The 24618-nt window shown below is 46.0% G+C and overlaps 1 protein-coding gene across 1 annotated transcript; it reads right to left on the bottom strand.

Annotated features, from left to right (window-relative positions):
• Positions 1 to 19642: 19642 nt before the first annotated feature.
• On the bottom strand, positions 19643 to 21532 carry FRAT2 (FRAT regulator of WNT signaling pathway 2). The gene has a single exon (XM_061448079.1). The coding sequence runs from the start codon at positions 21135 to 21137 to the stop codon at positions 20535 to 20537; it is 603 nt and encodes a 200-aa protein (XP_061304063.1). The 5' UTR covers positions 21138 to 21532; the 3' UTR covers positions 19643 to 20534.
• Between the last annotated feature and the right edge of the window lie 3086 nt (positions 21533 to 24618).

Below are 24618 nucleotides of genomic sequence, written 5' to 3'. Positions count from 1 at the left end.
TGCCAAAGAAATCAGATAATGTACGTGCTCTTATTTAAGTAACTGATGTCTTTTAGCAGTCTGTGTTCTCCCTGCCTGCCCTGGGACTGGACTCCAGTTAGGAATTAGAGTACAGGAGCTCGCAATGGCAATTATACTCATTATGTGTACTGAAGAAAGGAGGGGAAGGGGATGGAAAAGCCTGAAATAAAGAAATTTGTGAGGCTAAAAGTTGGAAATGGGGTAGGGTCTCTGGCATGTTCAAAATAAATATTGCAGAACTGAAGATTACAAGCCAGTCTGTTCTTGACATGGGCCAGTTGTTGTAAGTTAGAAACCATCTTCCAAGGGAGAAAATTACTGCCAAACAAGATAAGGTATTTGGCAAAAAGACATGTCTCATTATTTAAAAACACACAAATCCACAAAAATGCACTTGGTTATCCTCCTAGAGGTTGATGTGGGAAAGCATTTGTCCTATGGCTTCTTTCTTGCTGGTCCAGCTACTCCTGGAAAGCACAGGTGAACTGCTGCCATCCCAAATGTAGTTCCCGTCCAAGAGATGGCACTTAGAGCTGTGGATGTGCTTTAGTCCAAGACTAAAAATACAAAGATGGTCTAGGGTGGAGGGCCCAGGAGCTGGGGCCTGTATCTGCTGGAGAGGTGGAGCTCAGTGTTGGGTTTTGCCTCTTTTTCTCCCATATGCACCTTTTAACTGAGACCAAAGAGGGGGCTGCACCTTCGCGCTCCATCAGCTGTGCATTCTCTCAAGAAGAAAATAGGCTTTTTGCACCATTGCAGCCTGAGAAGGGCATCAGCCCCTCTTGTAACCAATGGTTGTGTGGGGAAACCTATCACCTCTGTGGGTATTGGAGTGAGGGCTGTGGGGGCACTGCACAGGGAATGCCTAGTTTGTGTCCCCAGCAGCTTTGGAGCTTGTTTTGCTTTTTCTTCCCTGATTTTATTTTTTTTTCTCCAAACTCAGCAGAAAGACTAGCAGAGTTGTAGGATCTAATAGAAAAACTCTTACAGCTGAGGCAAGATATAACAGAAATAGAATCATAGAATAGTTAGGGTTGGAAAGGACCTTAAGATCATCTAGTTCCACACCCCCCCCGCCATCGGCAGGGACATCTCACACTAAACCATATCACCCAAGGCCTTGTCCAACCTGGCCTTGAACACCACCAGGGATAGAGCATTCACAGCCTCCCTGGGCAACCCATTCCAGTGCCTCACCATCCTTACAGGAAAGAGCTTCTTCCTTATATCCAATCTAAACTTCCCCTGTTTAAGTTTGAACCTGTTACCCATTGTCCTATCACTACAGTCCCTAGTGAAGAGTCCCTCCCCAGCATCCCTATAGCCCCCCTTCAGATACTGGAAGGCTGCTTATGGAGGAGACGCTCCTTTTGATGCAGCCCAGGATACGGTTGGCTTTCTGGGCTGCGAGTGCACACTGAAGCCGGCTTATGTTCATTTTCTCATCAACCAACACCCCCAAGTCCTTCTCCACAGGGCTGCTCTGAATCTCTTCCCTGCCCAACCTGTAGCTGTGCCTGGGATTGCTCCGACACAGGTGCAGGACCTTGCACTTGGCATGGTTAAACTTCATAAGGTTGGCATCAGCCCACCTCACAAGTGTGTCAAGGTCCCTCTGGATGGCATTCCTTCCCTCCAGGGTATCAACCGAACCACACAGCTTGGTGTCATCGGCAAACTTGCTGAGGGCGCACTCAATCCCACTGTCCATGTCAGCGATGAAGATGTTAATCAAGACCGGTCCCAACACCGATCCCTGAGGGACACCACTCGTTACTGGTCTCCAACCAGACATTGAGCCATTGACCACAACTGTTTGTGTGCGGCCATCCAGCCAGTTCTTTATCCACCGAGTGGTCCATCCATCAAATTGATGTCTCTCCAATTTAGAGACTAGGATGTCGTGTGGGACAGTGTCGAATGCTTTACACAAGTCCAGGTAGATGATCTAACTGCTCTACCCCTGTCCATCAGTTCTGTAGCCCCATCATAGAAGGCCACCAAATTGGTCAGGCAGGATTTCCCAAATGAGGCGCTCTGATTAAAAAAATAGAAGGGAAATAGATCTCCCTTTCATTGTTTTCCCTTATTCCTTTGTTCTTTCCTGTATGCCACCCTCCTACAATCACTACAGCCATAGTAATCTAGATTTATGTTTTTTTCTGGCAAACTTCACACTATTGCAGTCTGAAGTATGTGACAGGGCATTCTTTTAAATTGCTGTTCTGTAAGCATGAGTATATTGAACGTGACTCATTGATGCTAAATACTTCAAAATTGTATTTCCAACATTTCAGAGGAGGTGGTTCTGCCTTTATGGAGTGCAATTATAAATTAATAGGAATGCAGAAAGAAAATTAGCCTTCATAATGTACTTGGGGAGTGATAGCAGAATAGAGACCTTGCATATTAACTTCACAGGAATACCCTAACTGTGCAAATACAGATGGGGAATGAGTAGATGGACATCAGCAGGCTTTGTAGCAGGAAAGTTTTGGAAAAATAAATCTAGCTGAATGCACCATAATTAAATGCTTTTGAAAAACAAAGGCAAACCCCATGTTTGGTTGCACACATGGGCCTTTTGCATGGGATGCCTTTCAAGTTTTCCAAGTCTTCTATCCAGTGCTGGTAAAACTTTAGCAAAAACGTACAGCCAAGAATTGGTACAGAAATTGCAGAAAGATGTGGACCAACTGGAGAGTGAAGAGAGGGGATGTGAAAACAGCTCCCAGGGGCCTGTGGTCCATTGGGAGTGCTTAGTTTGGTGAAAAGGAGGCTGAGAAGATGTAGGAAAGCACTATATTCAAAAATACAGCTATTAAGAGAGGAGGAATGAATTCTTTCCATTGTGGACTACACCAGGAGAGAAGGAAGGAGTTACAGCTGGGGATTAAAGGAGGCATTGGAACAAGCCTTTCTGTATCAGCAGTAGTTAAATTCTCATCTGGACTGCCTGGGGAGGCTGCTCCATCTCCATCCAGTAATCCTCTGGATGCACTGGTATAGCTGATCTTGCTATCAGGCACAGGCGTGGACAAGATGTTCTCTTCAGGTCCCCACTGGCCTTGTTTTTTATGATGATGCTGCTTTCTTCTTGGGACCCTAGCCTCAAATTTTATAAAGGTAGAGGTATGTCCTAATATATATGATCTGAGTTGAGTTTTGTGTTATATTTGTGTTATATAATTTCTTATGTCTGGTATTTTTTGGGTTCTATTTATGAAATATAGAACTGAATCCTTTATGTTCTTTTTCAGTAAGTCTGTCTATTTTGACTACAATGCTAAATTTAATCTAAAGCTGAGTTACGATACTGTTCCTCCATTATTACGGTCATATGCTTTAGAAATCGGTCTAGAAATGGGGCAATTCTTACAGAAAGGGAGAAATGTGTGTATTTGGTGCTCTTTTTGCAAGATGAACTAGGAAATCACAGCTTTGATATCTCTGGATATCTCAGTTACATCAGTTAGGCAGGTTCTCAGCTGGAGGCAATTTTTATTTATTTAAGCAGGAAAGCCTGAGCTTCCATCAGTAAAGATATAACTGTCTGAGGCTGACATGATTGATTGAAGTTGAGGCATGACTCTTATCACTCATATTCAGATGTGTAAAAAAAAAAAGTATGTAGTATGAATGTAATAACTGGAATTAACCTGAAAAAAAGATTGAGAAAATATATAATACTTTCATAAAGACTGTACGTAAAATGATTGTGTTACATGGGGGAAGTTCACCTTCTGAACTATGTTCTTAGTAAAATCTTTTTTTAAATATAATGGGTTTATATATAAAATATAAACTGTGGAATCAAATTATACCATCTACTAGCCTGGATAACCTAAGGAATGACAACCCTGTTTACCCTAATGATAAAAGTGTGTCCAGTATTCAGGTTGCTACGTCTTCATCCTGTTTCTCTCCTTTCTTTCTAACTGAGTCTCAGCAGCATGTTGTCTCACATATTAAAAACCTAAACCTGAATATTTATGTCCTTCACATAGGTTTTCTAAGACCTTAATGTTAAGTATGTTTTAAAATAAGCTTTTGTCTAACACTGAGGTGTTTTCTGCGGTCAGTGCCAGCCTATATGCCACAAAGTTATGCTGCTTAACTGGGAATGGTGCAGTCTTTTTCTTGGCTTAAAACCATTTAAAAATAATCGGAATTCTACCACAATTTGTTTACTTTGAAAATAATGCCCTGCATTTACAATAGGAATTTTTCTAAGCCTGAAAGCGCTCCTAAAAATTCCTTCCTTAAATTTGTCTTTTCCTATTTGCATTTTTGCAGGACAAGGGATGATCTCACTAAAACATCTTGCAATAGCAAAAGCTTGTTGGGGCAGGCTGGTTTCTATACTTCCATGTGCAGCTCTAGAGAATTTAGTGTGCTCTTATTTTGCCAGGTCTGAAATTTCTCACCCCAAACTTCCTACCATGCATGTGCATTGATTAAAGTAACTTGCAAAGGCCTACCCCAAGTCCTTGAGCACAAAGTGGGTTTAACCTGTAATTAGTAACTTGCCAACCAACACTGTGTATGTTCTGGTGTCGGAATTGCAGCAGTGCAGAGACGTAATTTTTCCGGGTGCTTTTATCACTGCTGACAGACTCAAACACTGCACTTCAGGATTTTACAAGTGGTGAGATCCTAAACGCCACGCTGCCAGAGACAGCACACAGGAATGGAAAATGCAACATCTGTGCTGCCTTTGGGTTGTTTGGTTTAATAGCGTAACACCTTCAGCAAAGGGCCTTGTTAAAAATGCAGAGGTGGTAACAACTGGCCAAAAGAATGAGAAGAGAGAGAAGACTCTATCCCACCCCTGCAGTGGTAAAGTGCTCTGGGGTGGGTTGAGGGTGAGGATGCCCTTTCCCCTTCTGCAACCTGCACTTTCTGCCTTTTTTCATAATCCCAACTATCTCTGTCCTCCCTGCTCTTTTTCCAAGGTCACTTCCTTGGTCTCTCTGGAGCTGAGGAGGAGGTAGAGCCAGGCTGTGCCCCTCATGGGGCAGAAGGGCTGGAGGGGAGGGGGCAAAAGACACAGACTCAAAGCATGGGATGTCCTGTGCAAAGAGAAGGTAGCAAGGGGCAGGCATGGCCCACTCTCCAGCATCCCCTATGCAGCCCCTGTCCCTCTCTGATCTTACACCTCTGGGAAGCAGCCCATGTGTTTCCCAGGTTTGCTGGCCCCTCAAAGCAACTGGTTATTTCAGTGTGTGTTCAGATGCCATGTTCGGCTCGTGGATCCACATAGACTTATTTTTAGGTTCTGTTGTCATTAATCACTTGGATGGAGATGCATACAGCCACTCTCACCTGCATCCTCACCTGTGCAGGAACCCAAGGGATCCTTTTACATACTGCAGGTTAAAGATGGGCTACTTGGCAAACCAGCCTGGTCAGTCAGAGCAAGCATAAGAGAGATGTGCTTGCTTTCATCCACCTTTGCTGCCTTTGCCACCTTTGCCCTGGTTGGTTTGAGAAGCCGATGGAAGGTTGTGCTGTGCTAAACTGGAAACAAAACACCTCCTTGTTTTCATGGTGCATATGGAGTGTGGTGATAAAGAACATTCTGCTGTGGCTCTTGCATATTCTACGGCAGTCACTTGGCTTAGTACCTGCATCTCATCAGGGGATGTGTAATCCTGGTCTGCTTGTGGGAGCTCCTGCGATGAGGCACTTCAGTAACGGAGTCAGAGCCAGCCCTGCTGAAAGGACATGTGGCCAAAGCAGCGGCTACAGAACCAAGCTGGAAAACAGCTGGAGAAGCACCATGGCCCCACTGAGAAAACTTATTGAATACCAACCCCACTGCTTCATTCACTGTTGTGAGAGAGATGGCTGCACCCATCGGCTGGGCTTGAGGGAGAGGACAGATTGAATGGCTGTGATGGAGCAAGGAGCCCGCATAAACTCTGGTAAACCATACCCTGACTGGCTCTGACTGCTTGTGAGGTGGCTGAAACACAGACATACCACACCCAGAGGAGGGCTGGGACACATAAACTTAAGTTTCTTTTCCACTTCATGACTCCAGCTGATGAAAGATACCACCTCTGCCTACACAGTGTGCCCCCATTCATATCTTGGGCCCATGATTTCATAGTATAAGAGCAACCCCATTCGAAAAATCTCTTCCTCCTCGTGGCCCTGTCCTATCACTGCACACTGCCTTGGGTCCTGAGCACAGTTCCAAGAGTCAAAGGGCACAGAAATAGTTTGCTATTACTGATCACAGCTTGAAGCTGGATCAACAGTGGTGGCTGCTCAGCCAACGGGAGCCCCGGTGCAGTCAGGAACAAGCAGGGAGCTGAAGGAGCACCACCAACACTGGGCTGTCACTAGAGCATCAGAGGATGCCAAGGAATGAAACAGCCTGAAAAGACTCAGGTGAGATTTAGGGAAGGACAGCTGGAGTCACAGCACTGCTCTCACTCTAATGATAGCAGTAACACATTGAATCACCCCCCATCAAACCTAGGCTTCCCATGACAGGCAAATGGGTGGCAGCAGCTTATCCCACATAGCCTCTTTGCACCACAGAAGAGAAACCAAATGCAGGAGTGGTTTGGACCACTGAGCCTTGTCTACCCCAGCGTCTACCCCAGCATCAACCCCTCATACTGGTTTTTGAGCCTGAGTGGTGACAAAAGAGCACTACTGGGCTCAGCGCACTCATAGAGGGGGAGTGCTGAGGCCCTGTTGTGAGTTACTGCTGGAGTCGGGGGGGGGTGGGCAGGGGTGAAGCTGTGCCAGCCCCACTGCAGCTGGATCCCAATGGGGAGGGAGTGGGGATCCTCTCTCACATGGCTGCAATCACATTTGGGTGCGCTTAGCAGTGAGAGCCCTCTGAGACAGCACAGGAATGAAGTAAGAACACACAGCAATGAGTGCAGAGAAAATTAAAGATGTCCTAGATTAACCAGCAAGCCTGGTTTGCCTTCTGGAGAGCTGTTACATGTTGATGCCTGTAGAGAGAATCTATCCATCACTGTATACGAGGCATCAGCAGCAAGAATGGGACTCTGTGAGTGTTTGCAGTCTGTAATGTCAGACCCCATGTCCTGTGTGCATCCATGCACTAGACAGCACATGGGCTGCTGGCTCTGTCTGTGTGTCTCTCTGCCTGCTCCTCTGGCTGCCAGGAGTCAAGGGATCACCCCAGCCCTGCTTCACTTCCAGTCTCCGGTCCTATATCAAAGTCAGTGTGAGGTTATAGTGGAAGGTGTCTCCCCAGCACTCCCAGCATTTGGCTGGCAGCAGCAGCGTCTGGCACGTTCATGCTGCCAGAGATGGCACAGCATCACTTTGCCTGCATTTCCCAGGAGGTTGGTGTGTAATTTGGGGTGCCAGATACAAGCCAAACCAAGAACAAAGGAGCCCATTCATTAAAAAGTTTCAACCCATGCAGAGCTGCCTGCAGGGTGGAGTGAGAAGGGATGTTACATGAAATAAATGTCTCTCATAAGGGATCGTACATAAGCACAAAGTTATGGAATGACAACATTTCTAGAGCACTCCATAGCTTGGCGCCATTTCTGCCAAAAAGGCCCTTGTCAGTACTCTAATACAAATCTATGAGCTATTTTTACTAACAAACATCTCGGATGGAAAACACAGTTACAAGCAGATGGAAAAAGCTAGTAAGGCAGAGCTCATAGATGGGCTTTAACACTCGATTCTTTCTCAGACAGCAACTGCAAAAATAATGTGATGGAACCACATGTTTGGTACTTCTCTCTGACTTCAGACAAAAAAACTTCCTGTGCCGGAGGAGACTGCACCCAGAGGTTCAAACCCAGCCTGGTCTCCCAGTCCCAAGCAGACTTCGTCTCCCTTCTGCGCACTGTCACCAATTGCAGCTGCCCTGCAGGTTCAACAATGCCCTTGTCTGTCCCTGGTGAAGACTTCTGACTGTGCAGGTACCCTGGGTTATGGCTGCGGGATGTGTGGATACCCTGGCTTACAGCCACCCTGGGAGTTCATGGTCAGCAACACTGTTAGGGCACTACACAATGTCACTGTGTGTGTTACCCCCCTCCAAGCAGGGTCAAAAAAAACCAAGGTAAAAATGCATAAATAATAACAATGTAGAACCGGGTGCTGTGGTTCTCTGTACACCACAGGGCAGTAACAGTGTATTTGATGTCATTACTCAAATCTTCATTCTTGTGACAGGGGAAAGCAGTATTTGGGAGGAGCTGGGTTGCTCTGGGACAGCCACCCCATCTCCATGGGCAGCAGCCTGCAGGGCAGAACCAAGCTGCTCACTCACCACTGCATGGCAAAGCAGAAAAAAAGTATTTGGAATTAGGCTCTTGGCCACAACGAGTTTGGAAATAAATGGTGCTTCTGCCCTATTGTGCAGGTGATTCTCTCCCCCTCCCAGCTCGTTACAAAACCTGTGAGCTGTGACCAGCTTTCTGGATGCTACAGGCGAGTAATTCTCCTATTGAAACATTCTGGCTGCAGAACGGTGAGACTTGGCATCGCCTCTGCCAGCTGAGGCCATGGCCACAGGGCTGCTTTCCATCCCAGGAAGATGGAGGCTGGCAGGTGGAAATAAAATAAGGCAGCATCTTTCAAATCTGTCCCTGTATGTGCGCTGGGATAAATGTACAGTGGCTGAACCAACCGGAGGGAAGGAAATTCCTGGTTTAATTAAATGAGCAGACTGAGCAACCAGATGCTTGAATAAAGATCAGCTGCTTGTCCAGGGGAGAACTTAGGGGCTGGTTCATGCAGTGACCACTTTCTCCTAATCCTGCCCTAGGGAAAAACACTGTATTGTCCCTTGGCACATAGGTGACATCAGTGGTCTGTATGCTTGCACAGGAGGGGAAACCAAGCTCCCCTTGACAGCAGACACTGGCTCTCCCTGCAGCGCACACCAGGTTCACCTGACAAATCCTGTACAAGCGATGCACAACATGCTTTGGGTACTCACAAATTTACAGAGCTGCTTAAGGTGGAAGGCAGCTGCAAGGCCCTGTATGAAGCACTTCACATCCTTTCGCTGTGATCAACTCAACTGAACTAATAAGACAAAAGGCAATTTAAAAGCACCTTGCAGATTACCTTGTCCAAGAGCTTCTTAAAATGCTCACACAATGAAAGTGCATTTGAGCTAAAAATACAGCATCAGTAATGACAGTATATAATAGCTATAATGTTTAACCTAGGAGGAATCAGCTCTGTTAAGCATGTCACTTTACAACTGCTGGCACCTGGGAATAGCGTCTGTGTTTCTGGGTCAGTCTTTCACATCCCAGTTTGTCAGACTAAGAGAGTCTGAACCGCTTCTACCTAAAACATAACAGCTCTCTGTATTGCCCACTCCATAAATATAATGGCCAGCAATGGTGCAACAAAAATCATGCGGGCAGCTGGTGAGGGAGTTGATGCCTGCGATTTAATCCATCCCAAAATCAGTTTCAGGCACCCCATTTAAATGCAATCTGTGCGCTGCAGAAGCGTTTCTGCTGCTGAATTATTCCTGTTGTTCCAAGCCCGATAGCGGTCACGGCCTCCCCACCCCATCCTGCAGAGCTTCCCGCAGTCCCACCCTCTGGAGGCTGGCTCCATGAGAGCAGAGTCTGAGCACCCCCTGGGCTCAGGGGACCTGAATTTCACCCTTGGTTTTAGCACAAGATGCCTAATGAACGTTATCTCTAAGCAAGGGAAAGTACAAACAGCTTTTATCTCCACAAAGCCAGGCAATGTGTGTCCCCCCCACCAGCTTGCAGTCAACTGCATCTATCTACACAGTTAAAAACTACCAGCCCCTTATCTGCAAAACCTCTTGAAACAGACAGACATGAGACATCTCCTCTTCTGGCTTTCGGGACAAAGACTGAGGCTTAGGTCTGCACTTTAAAGTTTCCTTTTGCCAATCGGGCTTGGTGCGTACCATCCCCAGCCAAACAAACAGCCATACCGGGGGACTGCTGTTATCATAAAGTGAAACCTATTTAAACTGCCATCTGATATCCAGTATCCCAGTCCCGATACAGCTGAGGAGAAGCAGGGAGTCAGTTCAAGAATTAGTGCTGTTTGCTCGATAAATATTGATGGTGTGGAGCAAGGAGCATTGCAAAAGGTCCTTAAAAATGTTCAGGGGATGAAAATTGCTGGCACTGTTGTGATTCTGGAGCTCAAATAATAAATGATTCAACAACTGTACAGTTACCATGGGGATGAATTCTCATTGAGCCTAAAATTACCAAGCTGCTGACAAGGACCTATTTTTAGTATCAGCAGATGTGTATCTTTAAAAACATCAGCACAAACCTACTACTGTGTGTGTGTGAACGCCTGTAATTGAGTCTTCTGATGCTAGTAACAAAAGCAAAAATAAGTAGATGCCTGATGGCTGCAGCGGGACGGTGCAGCAATTAGGCTGGGGGTGATAAGTGGAAGTTGCAATTAATACCTGATAAATAAAGCATGAAAAGTGGCCAGATTGCCAGTATGTAACTGAACTAGTAAGCAGAGCCCTTCATTATGTCAGCTAATGCACTACAGTAATGGAGTGTCTATTTTCGGTGCCTGTGAGTATCTAGTGGGAAGCGCCCGCCTGCACTGTCACAGCCCCACGACACAGGAAGGCGGAGGCTCAAAGCTGACACGAGCTGCTGGCACAGATCCTCAGTCTCTGCACATGAAGACTGAGTTTGTCAGTGTTCTCCCCCTATTTCACACTTGAGGGAGGTGCAAGGATAACACCACCCCCCCCACCCCCCCCCCCCGAAAGCACACAGATTAGGAAAGGTGGTAACACATCCCCACAACGACATAACGGCATCCAGGACTGGTGCCAAGTCGTGGAGTGCTTGCTAACCACCGACCAACTCATCCCAGCCCTGCTGACTCACCACACTGTCAGCAATGCAAATCGTGACACCAACTTAAGGTCCCTGCACCACTGACTTTGACTGGGTTTTTCTCATTAACTCTAATAGGACGGGCTGGAGACCTGTCTTTTTATATATAGCTTAATTTTGCTGAGGGAGAGCCCGGAGGGTGGCTATAATGACATCTCATTTGGTGATAAAAGGATTGGCTTGTTTTTTGCCAAACACGTAGCCAGATAGACACATCTCTGCTCGCCTCCTGGCATGCTAGTGCAGTATATATACACGCAAACCAGCCAAGCAAAAATTAAACTCCATACACTGCAGCCGAGCAGGATAATAGGGCATTACAGGAGACAGGTCAGCAGTTTTGGTCAAAAACCAAACAAGCTCTTCAAGTTTCTGAGAGGCAGCGATGGAGACAACAGAGAGGACCACAGCGGTTCATAGCAGGCAGTAGTGCTCCTGCCTGCTCTGCTGCGTGAGGTGCTGGTCATGCCTCCACAGAGGATCAAGGGGGGAAAATAATGGCATTTCAGATAAGAGAGAGAAGAGTTAAGGATGAAGAAAAGCCCTTGTGCCAGGACACATTTGAAGAAAACCCAGCTGTGAATGATCTTCTATCGCAGAGCTAATTACGTAAAGGGGCCTGATTAAACCATCCATCATTTCCCATTTTTGATACTTAATTAGGAAAGAACAGTTAGTTCCTCGGAGTTGGCTCTTTGAGATGTGTTGGCCATATACGCTCTGCTCTTGGAGCATACGTGCCTCTATTACAAATGTCTGACTCCGCTCCTACCAGTGTCCTGCCGCTGTAGAAAACTCTCCCCTTTCTAAATAAATTGATTTTGTATGATTTGGAGCTTGAGGGAATCTTGCTTGACTTCAACAGAGCTGTCCCTGTGGGAGCCAGCCAGCTGATACTCCAGGTGAGGTTCAGAGATGCTCCTGTTCAGAAGGACTGTCTGAACAACTTGGCCATGCTGCTGAACATTAAAGTGAGAGCTTCAGGAGAACTGGAGAGCTGAACTGCCTGGGCTGACCCTGCTCTGTTAAGATCATATGTGTGGGCTCTCATGTGAATTTCCTAATGCCATTGCTAAAAGAACAGGATGGTATGCATGGGAGACCAGAGACATATGGGAGCACACAGGCATGTCTGAGAGGTGGTTTCAGGCTTGTGGCTTATCTGAAGCAAAGGATGTGAATTTAAAATACTCAGTTTTCAGTTTGAACAATCAAAATTAGAGGTTCTCTGCTGTCCAAGCACAGTGAAACCCCTAACATGGGCACTGGACTAGAACATTTTCTGAGAAGTCACCGGTTACAGCAAACTGCTTCCTCATATGGAAGGGTGTTGTCAGTTCTTGTCAAGTCCCAAGGCGCTAGGTTTACTGAGATAAGAGCTGCTGTTATAAACACAATCCTAGGAACCCAAGGGATGGAGGTCCTTCAAATCTGGCTTTTTTCTCACTCTTTAAGGAATAACCTTTACCTTTGGGCACACATTAATATTGCACTCATTTGTTCCCTCTTGAGTCCAAAGGTAACAACAGATGATCCAGATGTGAGCCATGGGGGGAAAGTAAGAATGCCTGAACCATGAGAATGACATCTGGTCCTTTCTGCCTTTTGAGGGCTCGAAGAAAAGGTACACATCTGCCTGAGCAGTAATGGCCTCCCTGTTGTAGATGGGCAATCAGTAGCTGGGGAAAGGCTGTTAGTGCTTTTGAGCCCTCACAGATCTCAGTGGGAAAGGGTATAAATCTAGATCTAGAACAAACTGAGAACAGTTTTGTCAACCATAGAACCCTAAATGACAGTAGTACTTAAGGTGAATTGGCAGAAGCCAGCTTTGTATACAAGCGTTTACAGGCCAATTGACCACAGTAGATCAGGTCTCCTGGCACTGACCTGAAAGCACTGGACCACCCATACCAACATGCACAGCTATCAAGAAAATCAGCTGTAACCATGACTAAATCTCCAGGACCCAACAGTATGGAAGGGTTAGCAAGCTATGTAACCAAGAGGCAGCCAAAATGCCAGACATCAGGATGAGGACTGCTGGGGCTTTTCCACCATGCAGCAGCTATTATTGAGCAGATATTGAGCTACCTAGAGCTCAGGTCTTACCCAACATCACAATCCCTAGAGTTTTAAAGATTTAATTATGTGGGACTGTCACTTATGAAAGATCACTTTTGGTGTCAACCCATGAATCTCCTCTGCTGAGTCACAGGAGTTCAAGTAAGTTGGACTATTTGCAAAGTTGAAATCCCCCACTGAGTATCTTCACTCTTTCTATTTGGTTTAATGTCAAGTTAACTTCCCCTCTCCAATTTAAAACTTTCTAAAGTTTATGGACTTAAAAGTAGTGCCTCCTGGATAACACGATTTCAACTTCTAGGTGTCTGTGCTTGTTGTACTTAAAGGTGAAGATCAGTTTGTAATGTAATTTCTCCAAGCAGATGCAATCTGAAACCATTAAATGTTTTTCTCAATTAGATTTCGAGCTGATTTTTCCTTTATTTTTTCCCTCCTCTCTCTGAAGGAGAGAAAATATGAGACTGACTTTGGAAAAGTCTTTTCTAAAGTCCTTGACTTTAGAAAATATGAGAAAAATCTCCACTCTTGTGAACAAGAAAAAACATTGCAACCACAGTTAAAAATAATGAGGCCAAAAGAACTGAGACTTTTAATATTAGATAAGTTAAAGCCATTGTGATCATAAGGCAGGTCTGTATTGTGCTGGCTGCACACTTCAAGTCAAGCCCGCATGAAGACATCCTTGAAAGAGTTATGCAGCATCAATATATACCTGACAATAAGGATTTCTGATTTGTTTAGGAAGAAGCAGAAGAACCAAACCCCATTTAAAATTCTATTTCTTACAATAACATGGTATTTCTGATAGGGTCTGATCTGCTTTTACTGAGATAAGACCTGCTCAGTAGCAGCTATCAAGGCAATGCACACACAGGACATGCAGTATGGCACTAAAAATACAACTGCCTAACTTCGACGAGACAAAAAGCACAATGGTACTCTCCTATCAGTTTTGCTGTATACTAATTTTTTTTCCTAAAAAATTAATTTTAAAGTTAATTTATAGCACACGTCCTTTGCGTAGGACTATCTTTTATTCTTAGCATCAATAAAGCATCTGCACATTTGAACCCATGCTCGTGTGTCCACATGTATAGCACCCGTGCTATACGTATATGTATGTTTGCTCTCTAGCCCCAGAGCACTTCTGTCTTATTGCAGGGTGGAGAACAGGATCAACACAAACCAAACATGCTGTGAAAGGGTCTCCAGCAAAATAATGGGAAAAGTGAAAAATGGAGCCACGGATCACTTCCAAATCCCTACTGAGGTTGGCGGTTTGACTTTCACAGGTGCTTGACACCCGTAACCTCTCCTAAAATGAAAACAAAACAAGGGAGAAAAAAAAAATCTATATAGATGCAGGGGTGGGAGTTTCTGTCTCTTATTTCCATTCTGCTGTATCTGGCACACTGCAGGCTGACATACTCCTTTTTTATAGGAATAAGATTTCCATGTCTTGTGACCCAGTATCCAGTCACTGTTCAGGACATAGAAAATGGATGAGAAAGTTTACATCAGAAGTCTTGGCAGAAAGCTACCAAAGCAGCCTGGTGGAATCTAATAGAAGAGCAGCAAGATGAAAAACACACATACCTGCTTTTTTACCTTCCAAAGTGATGTACAGATGAGATATCACATTGGTGGGGCATTCTCATGCATGGACTGACAGCTAGGTATTGCCAGAATAGCAACTGCCAATGCTGCTGCTAACAACAGGAGAGGATTAGAAATCCCCCTCATTTTCCACCTTTCAGGAGAAGCTGAGGATATACAGACACACATTCAGTCACCTGCTTCAGTGCTGCTTGGCTTCATGTGTAAAACTACTAGTCCTGTAAAACTGAAAAGGCATCACACCCTGGATTTAAGAACACTAATAACCCAAATCTGCACCTTAACTTAGAGCCCATGCTTTTGTAGATGTAAGCCTTGAAACTAGGACAATTGTTGTGATACAGGTAGAATAAGTCACAGCCTTTTGTTGTAAAATGCTTAGAGCAGCAAATATTTAGTGTAAGTCAGTCAGGATCCATTTCCCCTAATTAAAATATTTTCATCCTGGTGCTGTTACCAAATGAAAAATGTATTTCTTTAATACAGTGCTGCTCCATTGAGCTGGAAGACTACAACCTCTCTGCTCTGTAAAATCAACTGGAGACCACTTCTGAGGGGCAGCTGATAGCAAAAGCCCCATAACATGTCGGGGAGCAACAAAGTTCCTCGGATGAGAACTAACGGTACTTACATGGGAGGAAAATGAAAGCAGGTAGCAGATCTATTCATTCTCTAATTTACTAGTTGCCTTCCAAACGTAGAAGCTCCAGCAGGACTTTTTCCCCTTAGCTTTACAATTGCTGCTGCTATAAAACCTGTACTTGGGTTTGGAACTGAACATATGAAACTTCTTCATCTAGGTCAGATGCCTACAGCCTTTCCTTAGCACCTCTTCATAAACATCCTGCCAAGTCAGTAATTACCAGGGGGATACAGAGACAAGGTGTTTTTACTGTATCTTTTGATTGCTGATGTCCTAGTGCCTACAGTGATTAAGAGCACCCTTAGCTGACTGTATTACTCTACCAGACACCACCAGATTAGATAATGGGAAGTAAAAATAATACAATTTAGGTACAGGATATTGCATAAGGAACAGCTAATGCTGCATGCCTCTGGATTTATGGTGCCTGATTTCCTGTAGCTTCCTCTGTTGCAGAGTCTACAGTGTCTACTAGTGCAGCTTGGGCACACTACAGTCTTCCTCTAAGGGCACCAATTCCTTCTTCTCTAGCATCTGCCTTTTGCCATGAAAATTGAAGAATGGCAGTTCTGCAGCTTTGACAGAGGTGGCCAAGGTTAGTCACACAGCTAAAGCATCATTTTTGGAAGAGAAAGAGAACCAACATCACTGACGCAGGAAATGAGTTTGTTGATGTCATTTTTTGTGTTGCTGCAAAGGCATTTATGTAATTATCATAGCACTTCAAGTGGTGTTTTCCAGCTACTTCTAAAAAAACCACAGGAGGAAATTCTCACAGAAAGGAATTTTTCTGTAAACTTCATCTGTTCATTTCAGCTAGGATTTCACCTCTGATTTCTCCCCTATGTTGTTCAAACCGAAGATGAAAGACAGTTGTAACTTGCCCTCCAAGTCATTCACTACAAGGTTTCTAAGAAGTAAAGCAGATCTTGGCTACCAAGAAGTGACAGCTACAGTATTTTAAGCCAAATGAACAAGCAAGTCAAAAGTACCTACCAAAAAGCAACTGAGGAGAACAAAGCTACTCAGTATTTAGAAAGAGCAATACAACATGAACAAAAGACATGTAAAAGCAAAAGATTACAACCACAAGCTTAAAATAATGGTCTGGGAAAGGGGGGAGTGCAGGGTGAGAAGAGGAAAATCACAGGGCCAGGGACTAGAAGGGAATGAGGGATGCTCTTGGAGATGGAGAAGCCAACAACACTGGGACTGGCCTAGCTGGCCAGAACTTAAGTTGTGCATTACTCAGCCAACATCTTTCTTCTCCCTTATGCCCTCCAAGAGACTCACTACTTTCTTTAAAATTTGATTTTTAAGGCCTTAGGGCAGAGCCCCTACTTCCCCACCATGTTTATTCTGCCAAGTACTACACCAACATGATTTTTACAGGACCGCTGGTGCAAAACATAATAACAAGCTAAAAGGGAGAAAGGAGATGTAAGGGGAATAGCAGACTAAAATCATTCTACCTGCCAGACTTCTGGCTAAACTGAGTTACTTTCAAGAGCTCAGGGAACGTGAGAATAGAAAAGAGCAAGAAATAACAAGGGGGTGAAGCTGAGTTTTGGGCAAGGGGTCAGGAAAATACTTGTTCAGTCATACAGAGAAAACTCAGAAGGAATTAAGCTGCAACCAAGACTACAAATGATAAAGCTGTGGCAGCCCTGTGCCATGCTAATGCAACATCACAGAGAGGCGCACTGAAAAATGAGATTGTCTTTTGTGCATTTGCCTGCAAAATCATTTAAAATCAAATTTACCCCCAAAACATAGCCCACTGTAAATACACTGAAAATAAACCTCTCCAATGCATTGCAATGTCAGTTGTTACAAACATCTAAATGGCTTATTTTTGATCCTACAGCTCATGTGATCCACTGAAAAATCCTGTTTTGACCAATTTTTTTCCTCACAAGATGGAAAACCAGATAAAACCTAAATGCCTATTGTGAAAATTTTACTCCAAATTTAAAGCTGAACTGTATTTTCACTTACAAATGAAGACAGCCTAAGCATACTGTGAAGGCCAAATGTAGTGTGCACTTGATTTTCCTTTCCACTTCTCTAGAAACCAGTAACAGGTATCTGAGGACCAGCACAGGCTAAATGTATTAAAGAAACCTTACATCTAAACCAACATACTTAAAGCTTACAAAAATGTTTACTTCACTGTCCAACACTTTTACCCTATTTGGGAAAAGTAGAGGGTGACTTTGATGTCAAAGCTCCTATCTGCTTGTATGCCCACACAGCGTAGCACAAGGCAGTATCTGAAAAAGAGAAATTGCACTGAACCAGTGGAAACCTTCAGGCAATGTTTCAATTGGTCCAATGTCTTGCAAAACTCAGCTTCCAGAACCAAAATATGCCACATTTGAGCCATTCCCTCATGGAGAAGTGACACGTGCTCTATTTTGGACAGATAATTTTAAAAGACTTATAAAGGAAGACGTGATAATAAAGGTTGCTGACACGAGTTTAGGATGTTCACATTACAAGTGATGAAGACACATCGGTGAGTTATGCAAGTTATCTGAAACAAGTGCCAAAACTCCTTTTACCAAATCATCACACACTCTACACAACACTTAGACTACTATAACCCTTTTCATATATACATCTCCCAGCCCTGCACAAAGGAGAAAGTAAAAGCTATTTCAGAAGTAATTTAGGAAGCTTAAAAACCAGCCAGTCACTGTGAAATTTATTAGCATCTTTTCTAAGCCTCACTTCAACTGCCAGTTTATTGAAAAGTGTTATTCTAGTAAAATCCTTAAAAGGAATGTCTCGAGGCTTTCAATGCTTACAAAGGACACTTGTAAAGTTAGCTGTTCTCATTAGTATACAGAGGCTAGGATTTGGGGAGGGGAGAGTGGAGGGGGAGAAGGGGAATGCAGAATCAGTGCATAATTATCAGTGGCAAAAAAATTCAAGTCAACCATGCCAGCTTGCAGAATTTAGGCCAATGGCCACGCATATACTTTTAACTGCAGTTGTGTAACAACTCGGGCTTCATCAGCTACATTCAGTTTTCAGCTTGTCTCCCCCAGCTCTTTTAGCAAAGATAATTAAACACCTCATCCTAGAGTTCAAATTCAGTGTCAGCACAACACATGCCTATCTGCCTGAGTATTCAAAGCACAAACACAACAACAGCTAGGTTTTTAGTTGTTGGCTAGTGGTTGTATTTGAAACCTTCTTTTTTACATTATATTGAACTTTTTTTTTTCTGGATTAAAAAAGAAACAAGAAAATTTCAAATAAAAATTCATTTGAAGTAAGGACAACCTACACATAGCATTATTGCATTCGAAGATAAGAACTAATGGCAGATCCGAATCACACAGTTTACATCCTTTACAAGTTGCGCAAAATGCCACAAAGCAGGGTAAGTTATGAGAAAAAGAACTTCAGATGTTAGTAATTAAGGTTCTAAAATGCACTGCACTTCTTCCTTTGCTTTGATACAGAAAAACTGCATTCTACTTATAAATTAATCAAGATAAAGCTAATAATAACTTCACATACTGTTTCTAGCACATAAGGAATTCAGTGAGACATTATTAAAACCCTGAGCATCAGTTTCTATCAGTAGCTGGGAGAAGAGAAAGAAATCTGAAATATTTTGTGGATTTAATGTATTCTTGAAAGAACTAATCACACAAGTAAATGTAGCTGCTCAAATTGCTCTCTTGGACAAAGGCAAACATCTTCCATTTTCTTTCATGTGGGATTGCTACCTTCTTCAAAGGAGCAGCTTTTTACATCAAATTGAGTGGGGGTTGGGAGATTGTTATGCTCCCCTCTGTGTGTTCAGTTCCGATCTTGAAGCTCATTTTTTGACTCCTAAAAACCTAACATAGGATGTAGCCAAGAAAGCTATTCAGAACAGCTATCAGAACTTAATCACCCCCAGCATCAAATCTTATGTTTTACATGTATTTTTTTAAACTACTGCTGCCTAGACATCTCTCCCTTCAAGAGTCTTCTCCCCAGAGAAAGAAAAAAAACCAAACAAGTAACCAACACAAGCCCTGTTCTTTCCCCAGTACACGACGCCCAGTTTTGGTTTCAGTATGATTTGACATAGAAATTCCAACAGCCACATTCTCGGCTGCTCGAAGGGGCGTCTCACAGCTCACGCATGAACACTGCTGGCAAACAAAGGGGCTCAGTTGCATCTCTGTGCATTAATAACCGGTGTCCCACTGCATCAGACTATGCGGATTGTTGTGGGGATTTCTTCCCCCCTTTCTGTCTGCAAAATGGAGATCTTGCCATTGAAAGATCAAGAGGAACGTGGCTCCTGGAGCATCATCCATACAGTTTTGTTCTCGTGAGCCAAAATTCACTTCCCCTTCACAATGAGACACAGAGCCGAAAATAAAAACAAGACCACGTTTATTCAATACAGACAGGTTAATTAAGACAGTAAGTCCTGTAAACCAGGAACACATTTCAAACACTCCGGTACGAAGTGCAATATTTAAAATCAACAGCTGCGTCCTGTATTCGAGCCATTGAGTTTGTCGGGGAAGGATGGATTCAGGGCTTGCTTTTTTTTCTTTTCCTTTTTGGTAGAAAAAAAACTTGTTTCGGCTACGTGAACAATGCATCTCCAATGCAGGCTCCATTCAGTCATCAGGCTTTACAACTGTTAAGTCCAGCTGCCTTCCAGCTTTGATATTCACATTTTTGTTTAAAACTGCTTCATACCGTCACAACGGGGAAATCATAAACGTTAAAATAATAACTAGAAAAGCCCAAACAAAAACCCCAAACCCGCCGGGAGGGGAACGGACCTCCCCCGCCGGGGTCAGCGACTATTATTGCAAATGGCTCCTGGGAGACGGAACAACCCCGCGGCGGCCGCGGACCGGCTGCGTGGGGGGGGGGCCCGGAGCCCCGGCCGGGCTGCCCGCAGGGGGGGAGGAGGAGGAGCTACCGGGCGGCGGGGGGGCTCACACAACAGCAGCTCGGGCGGGCGGCGTGCGCGGCCTCCACCGGTTGGCGAGCGGCGGCGGGGCTCGGCGCGGCGGCGGGGATGACCTTGGGGGGTGAGGGGAGGCACACCCGACCCACCCCAACCGACCCCGCCGCGCTCGGCCCCCCCTCCCCCCCTCCCCGACAGCGGGAGGGGGACCCTACCGCGGCGGGAGACTTACATCGCGGCGGAGCCAGCACCGCGCTCCCGCAGTCCGCCCGGCCCGGGGCCCCGCCGCCGCTAGCGGCCGCGCTCCTCCGCTCCCGCTGCCACCGCCGCTCGTCCCTGCCGGCTACTGCCGGGGCTGCACGGCCGCCGCTTCAGCCGCCTCGCCGTCAGCGCCGCTGCTCCCCGCCGAGGCGCTGCCGCTGGAGGTCGTGGAGGCTGCCGCCGCTGCTGCCGCCGCCGCTAGCTGCAGCCGCCGGACGGCTTCTTTGATGAGGTTGCCGGAGAGGATGAGCTGCTGCAGGAGCCGGTGGGGATCCTCCTCGTCCGCCGGCCCGTCGCCCGGTCCCGGCGGGGGCTGCTTCCTCCGGCGGGCTGCGCTCCGCAGCCAGCCCCGTCCGCACAGCTGCTTGGTGACCCGCTGGTGGCCGCTCCAGTCCGGCCGCGGCGGCTCAGCGGGCTGCTGGTGGGCTTGCGGCTGGAGCGGTCCCCTGGGCGCCAGCAGCCCGCCACCGCCGCTGCAGCGCGGCGAGTAGGGGGCAGCGCGGTCGCGGGCGCTGGCCGGCCCCAGGTGCTTGGGGTTGCGGGGCGGCGGCGGCGCCCGCTGCGCGCTCAGCTGCAGCACCTCGCCCAGCTTGGCCACCAGCGCGTCCACCTCCTTAGGGCCCGCCTGCCCCACGGCGACCGAGCGCTCCAGCAGCAGGAAGCGCTCGCCCGGGCGGCACGGCATCTCGCCCGGCGCCCTGCCGTGCCGTGCCGCAGCCGCAGCGGGACTGGGGCCGCCGCCCGCCGCCCCGCGCGCACGCGAGCACACGCGGCTTCGGCGGCTGCGGTTGAAGCTGGAGCTCGGCCCGCTGGCGTTGGTTTGTAAACAATGGGTGACGCGAGGTCCCGGGCGCCTCCCACTGTGCCGCGCAGGGGGGAAGCCCTCGAGGCCTACCGCCCGACGCACTCTCCCTGCGCCGGCACCCCGTGAGTCGGGTGGACAACACTGACCCCCCGGTGCAGGGATGGCTTTCACGGCCGGAGACCGCCGACTGGGCGAGGCTGCCCTTCGTTCGTCGGCTACGCCTGTCCCTTCCTTCCCCCCTCGGTCTGAGCGCCGCGTGGACCGGTCCGCTTTCAAACCCCGCACCTCGGGTCTCGGAGGTGGGGCCGGGGTGATTGGCAGGAGGGGTGTGAGGGGGCGGGGCGGCAGGCCGGCTGAGGGAGGTGCGGGCCAGGCCCGGGGTTGTTACGGCGTCTGCTTCCCTCAGTGAAGGTGGCAGGAGCGCTGCGGGGCCAGAGGCGCCCGGCCGCGGAGGGGTTTAAAGCTGCCCCCCGGGGTGTTCCTGCGGGAGCCTGGACCGCCTCCCCCGCGATCGGTACCGCGGCTCTGCCGGCACGACGGTCGCTGTATGTGTTGCGTGTTCCCTTCAGCGCTGCACGTGGAAGCGGTGCTGCGTTCTCCTAAAAAAGCTCTGGCGTTACGCACCGGTGCCTTCCAAAGCGGATCACCAAAAAGCGTTGCAATTCCCATTGCAGTTGTGTCTGCAAAGTTCTGTTCTTAGATTGCAACACCTTCGTGGGATAGGGCCCAGTTCTGCCATCAACCCGTGCTGCTGCCGGTTCACACCTGGCAATGGTGTGATCAGTTCATCAGCCAGGTACGCTGCTGTGCCCTCGTGTCTGGCTGCGCATTGATTTGGGGTTTAGTTCCTTGGCATAGAACTGGCCTTTGAGGTCTTACTTTCCATCACTAGAGTTAGTGGCCATGAAGCAAGTCTGTGTGGTGGTCTCTTGGGTCTTCTACCTACTCGTGGTTACTTCATCACATGGATCTGCCTTTTCTTGTCCCAGACCCTTCCCATGAATCCATCTCCAGGGAACCACTAGTAAAATGGAAGCTGCTCACACATGTAACTGCCATCAGCACCATGCCCTTGATTAATCAGTAAGTGGTTGGCAAAGGAGAGGGCATGTCCTTTCCTATTTTCAGCACCTTCTTGGCTGTTCAAGTTCAGATCACACTGTTCTACAGATGATGAAAAAAGATCTTGTTTCTCCACACCAAAGTGTTTTTAAGAAAACACTTCTACCTACTATGCAGTATCTTTTCAAGTGAAATAAAGGAAGGCCTACATAGATGCAGTGGATGGCTCTACTTCAGCTCCAAGGGAGATCTGTATTCAGAGCACTTCTGAGTAGGTAATCTGGTATTCTGTACAAGCAAAACTGCAATAAACTAGTACAGCTTATTCCAGCCTATTCTTCTCCTCCCACAAAAGCAAAATAAGCTATACCAGCAAAAGCTCAGTGCTGCCTGTGATTACATCTACACCTGGGGCTTTCATGAGCCCAGCAATGAGAATCACAAATCGTGCTTCATTGCATCCCTAACCAACAGCAGCTCTGGGAAAAGTTTGCAGGATAGAGCAGATCAGTGCTACAGATAGGGAGCTCAGAGCGCAGTGATTAGCAGAATCCTGATGTCCTCAGACCTTTTTTAACAAGACCAGGGATGCCTGACTGACAACCAACTCAGTATCTGCTGAGTATTTTAGGACTAAACACACTGACAACATTTATGTTGAATGCTACTAATTAGGGTTAGTGGTTTTACCAGTTCAACAAAGTAAGCGTCATAGATTTGTATTATCTGAATGAGGTTATCAGGAGAAGGGCATTTCAGACTCCGTGCTTCTAGAGCAATAGGGGAACCTCAGCCATTGCTTTGGTATTCTGACTGCTCTTTTGCCAGTAAGAGTGAAAGAGAAGAGCCAAAAAGCTGGAGAACACAGTAGATCCTATGTCAGGTCTGAAACTTCCCCTTAAAGATTTGTGTGGCGAAACTACATCAAGGAGGGCTCAGTATGAATTTACATCGTAATCACATCTGTGGAGTGGGATCTCTGCGTGTCCACACCTGGAGACTTTTCTGGCATTAAAACCCAAACCATGCCAGAAGCAGGACTAAAGTCTCTGAAGCCACCATGGGATGTTCCCATCAGAAATCACTACTATGGTTTATGAACTGTTAGCTGTTTGTTAGTGCCTTTCTGTAGAAATGAGAACAACTTCATGAGTGTGACAGGACTGGCTGCCAGGTCATCCCTGACAAAAGCTGGTTCTCGTTGTAGCCACCAGGTCTTTTAGCTGAGTTCTGAGTTAGCTATAGTGAAGTATTCTTATTTAGGCTGGGAGAATCACAGCTGGTTTATCATACTTTCTCTTTTGCTGCTGGTGATGAGTTCTGCTGCACTGCTTTTACTTCAGCAGTTTACTACAATAATTTCAATGAAAAAAAAAGCCCAAACCTCAAGCATTAAGGATAGGGGCAGGTTCTTTTAAAAATAAAAGGATGGCAAGAGTTGCAAAACTATTGACAAGATTCTTCTGACCACTGACAACGTTTTCCTGGGCTGACATTTGACAATGAGCTTTGCCACATTTCTTTTTTTCCTGGATATGTTTCTCTTTATTGTCTGTTTCTGTTCTGGGACTGCCTAAATTCCCACTGCAAATTGTTGTCTAAGTCATTCTATTAGCAAGATGTTACAGTTGCAAACAATAATTGGTTCCTTTATATTATTGTTGTTCATCTGCACCCTCACTTTATCTGTTCAGAGTTTTAGAAAACAGTCTTTAGATACAATTGACTTTCAGATGTCCCTAGCAGAGGAAAATGTATGAGTTTCATAAACAGGTACTAATTGTATTAATTATGAGGCCATCTATAAAATTTGGACATAATTTTATAGTATTTCCTGAGGGTACATTTTATTTTCAGAATATAAAGGTAAATTTATGAATCTTACCTTTTGCACTGATCCTGAGAAGGTGGACAGCTGGATGTGAATTCTGAGCTTTAAACCTATTAAGGATGAAGAAAGAAAACCCTTAAATCCTTTAAAGTCCACAATTGAGCTTAACCTTAGTCCTTCCACTACATGTACATGTTCAGGATTGTGTGCATGTTCTAACTTGTACAGAAACCCAGTAACCCAATCAATGTGAAATGAGGAATAATATTTAATTTGCACAGGTGTTTACATTTCAGACCCTTATGCCAGAATTGCATGATCTGTGATCTCAGACTTCAGTGTTGTGTATAGAAATAAACCAAGTTGGTAAGTTCCTGATAGAAACTAGGTAGTGTTGCATCACAATGGTAAAGTATTTGTAGTGTTGTTTACAAAACACTAAGAGGGCTTTGAACCTGGTGAACCCAG

The sequence above is a fragment of the Pezoporus flaviventris genome, unplaced genomic scaffold, assembly GCF_033815535.1.
Source record: "Pezoporus flaviventris isolate CSIRO_AGI_PZ_B2104156 unplaced genomic scaffold, CSIRO_AGI_Pfla_v1 ptg000007l, whole genome shotgun sequence".
Taxonomy (NCBI): Eukaryota; Metazoa; Chordata; class Aves; order Psittaciformes; family Psittacidae; genus Pezoporus; species Pezoporus flaviventris.
Note: the sequence above shows the minus strand (reverse complement) of the source record. Positions and strands in the feature narration are given on the sequence as shown.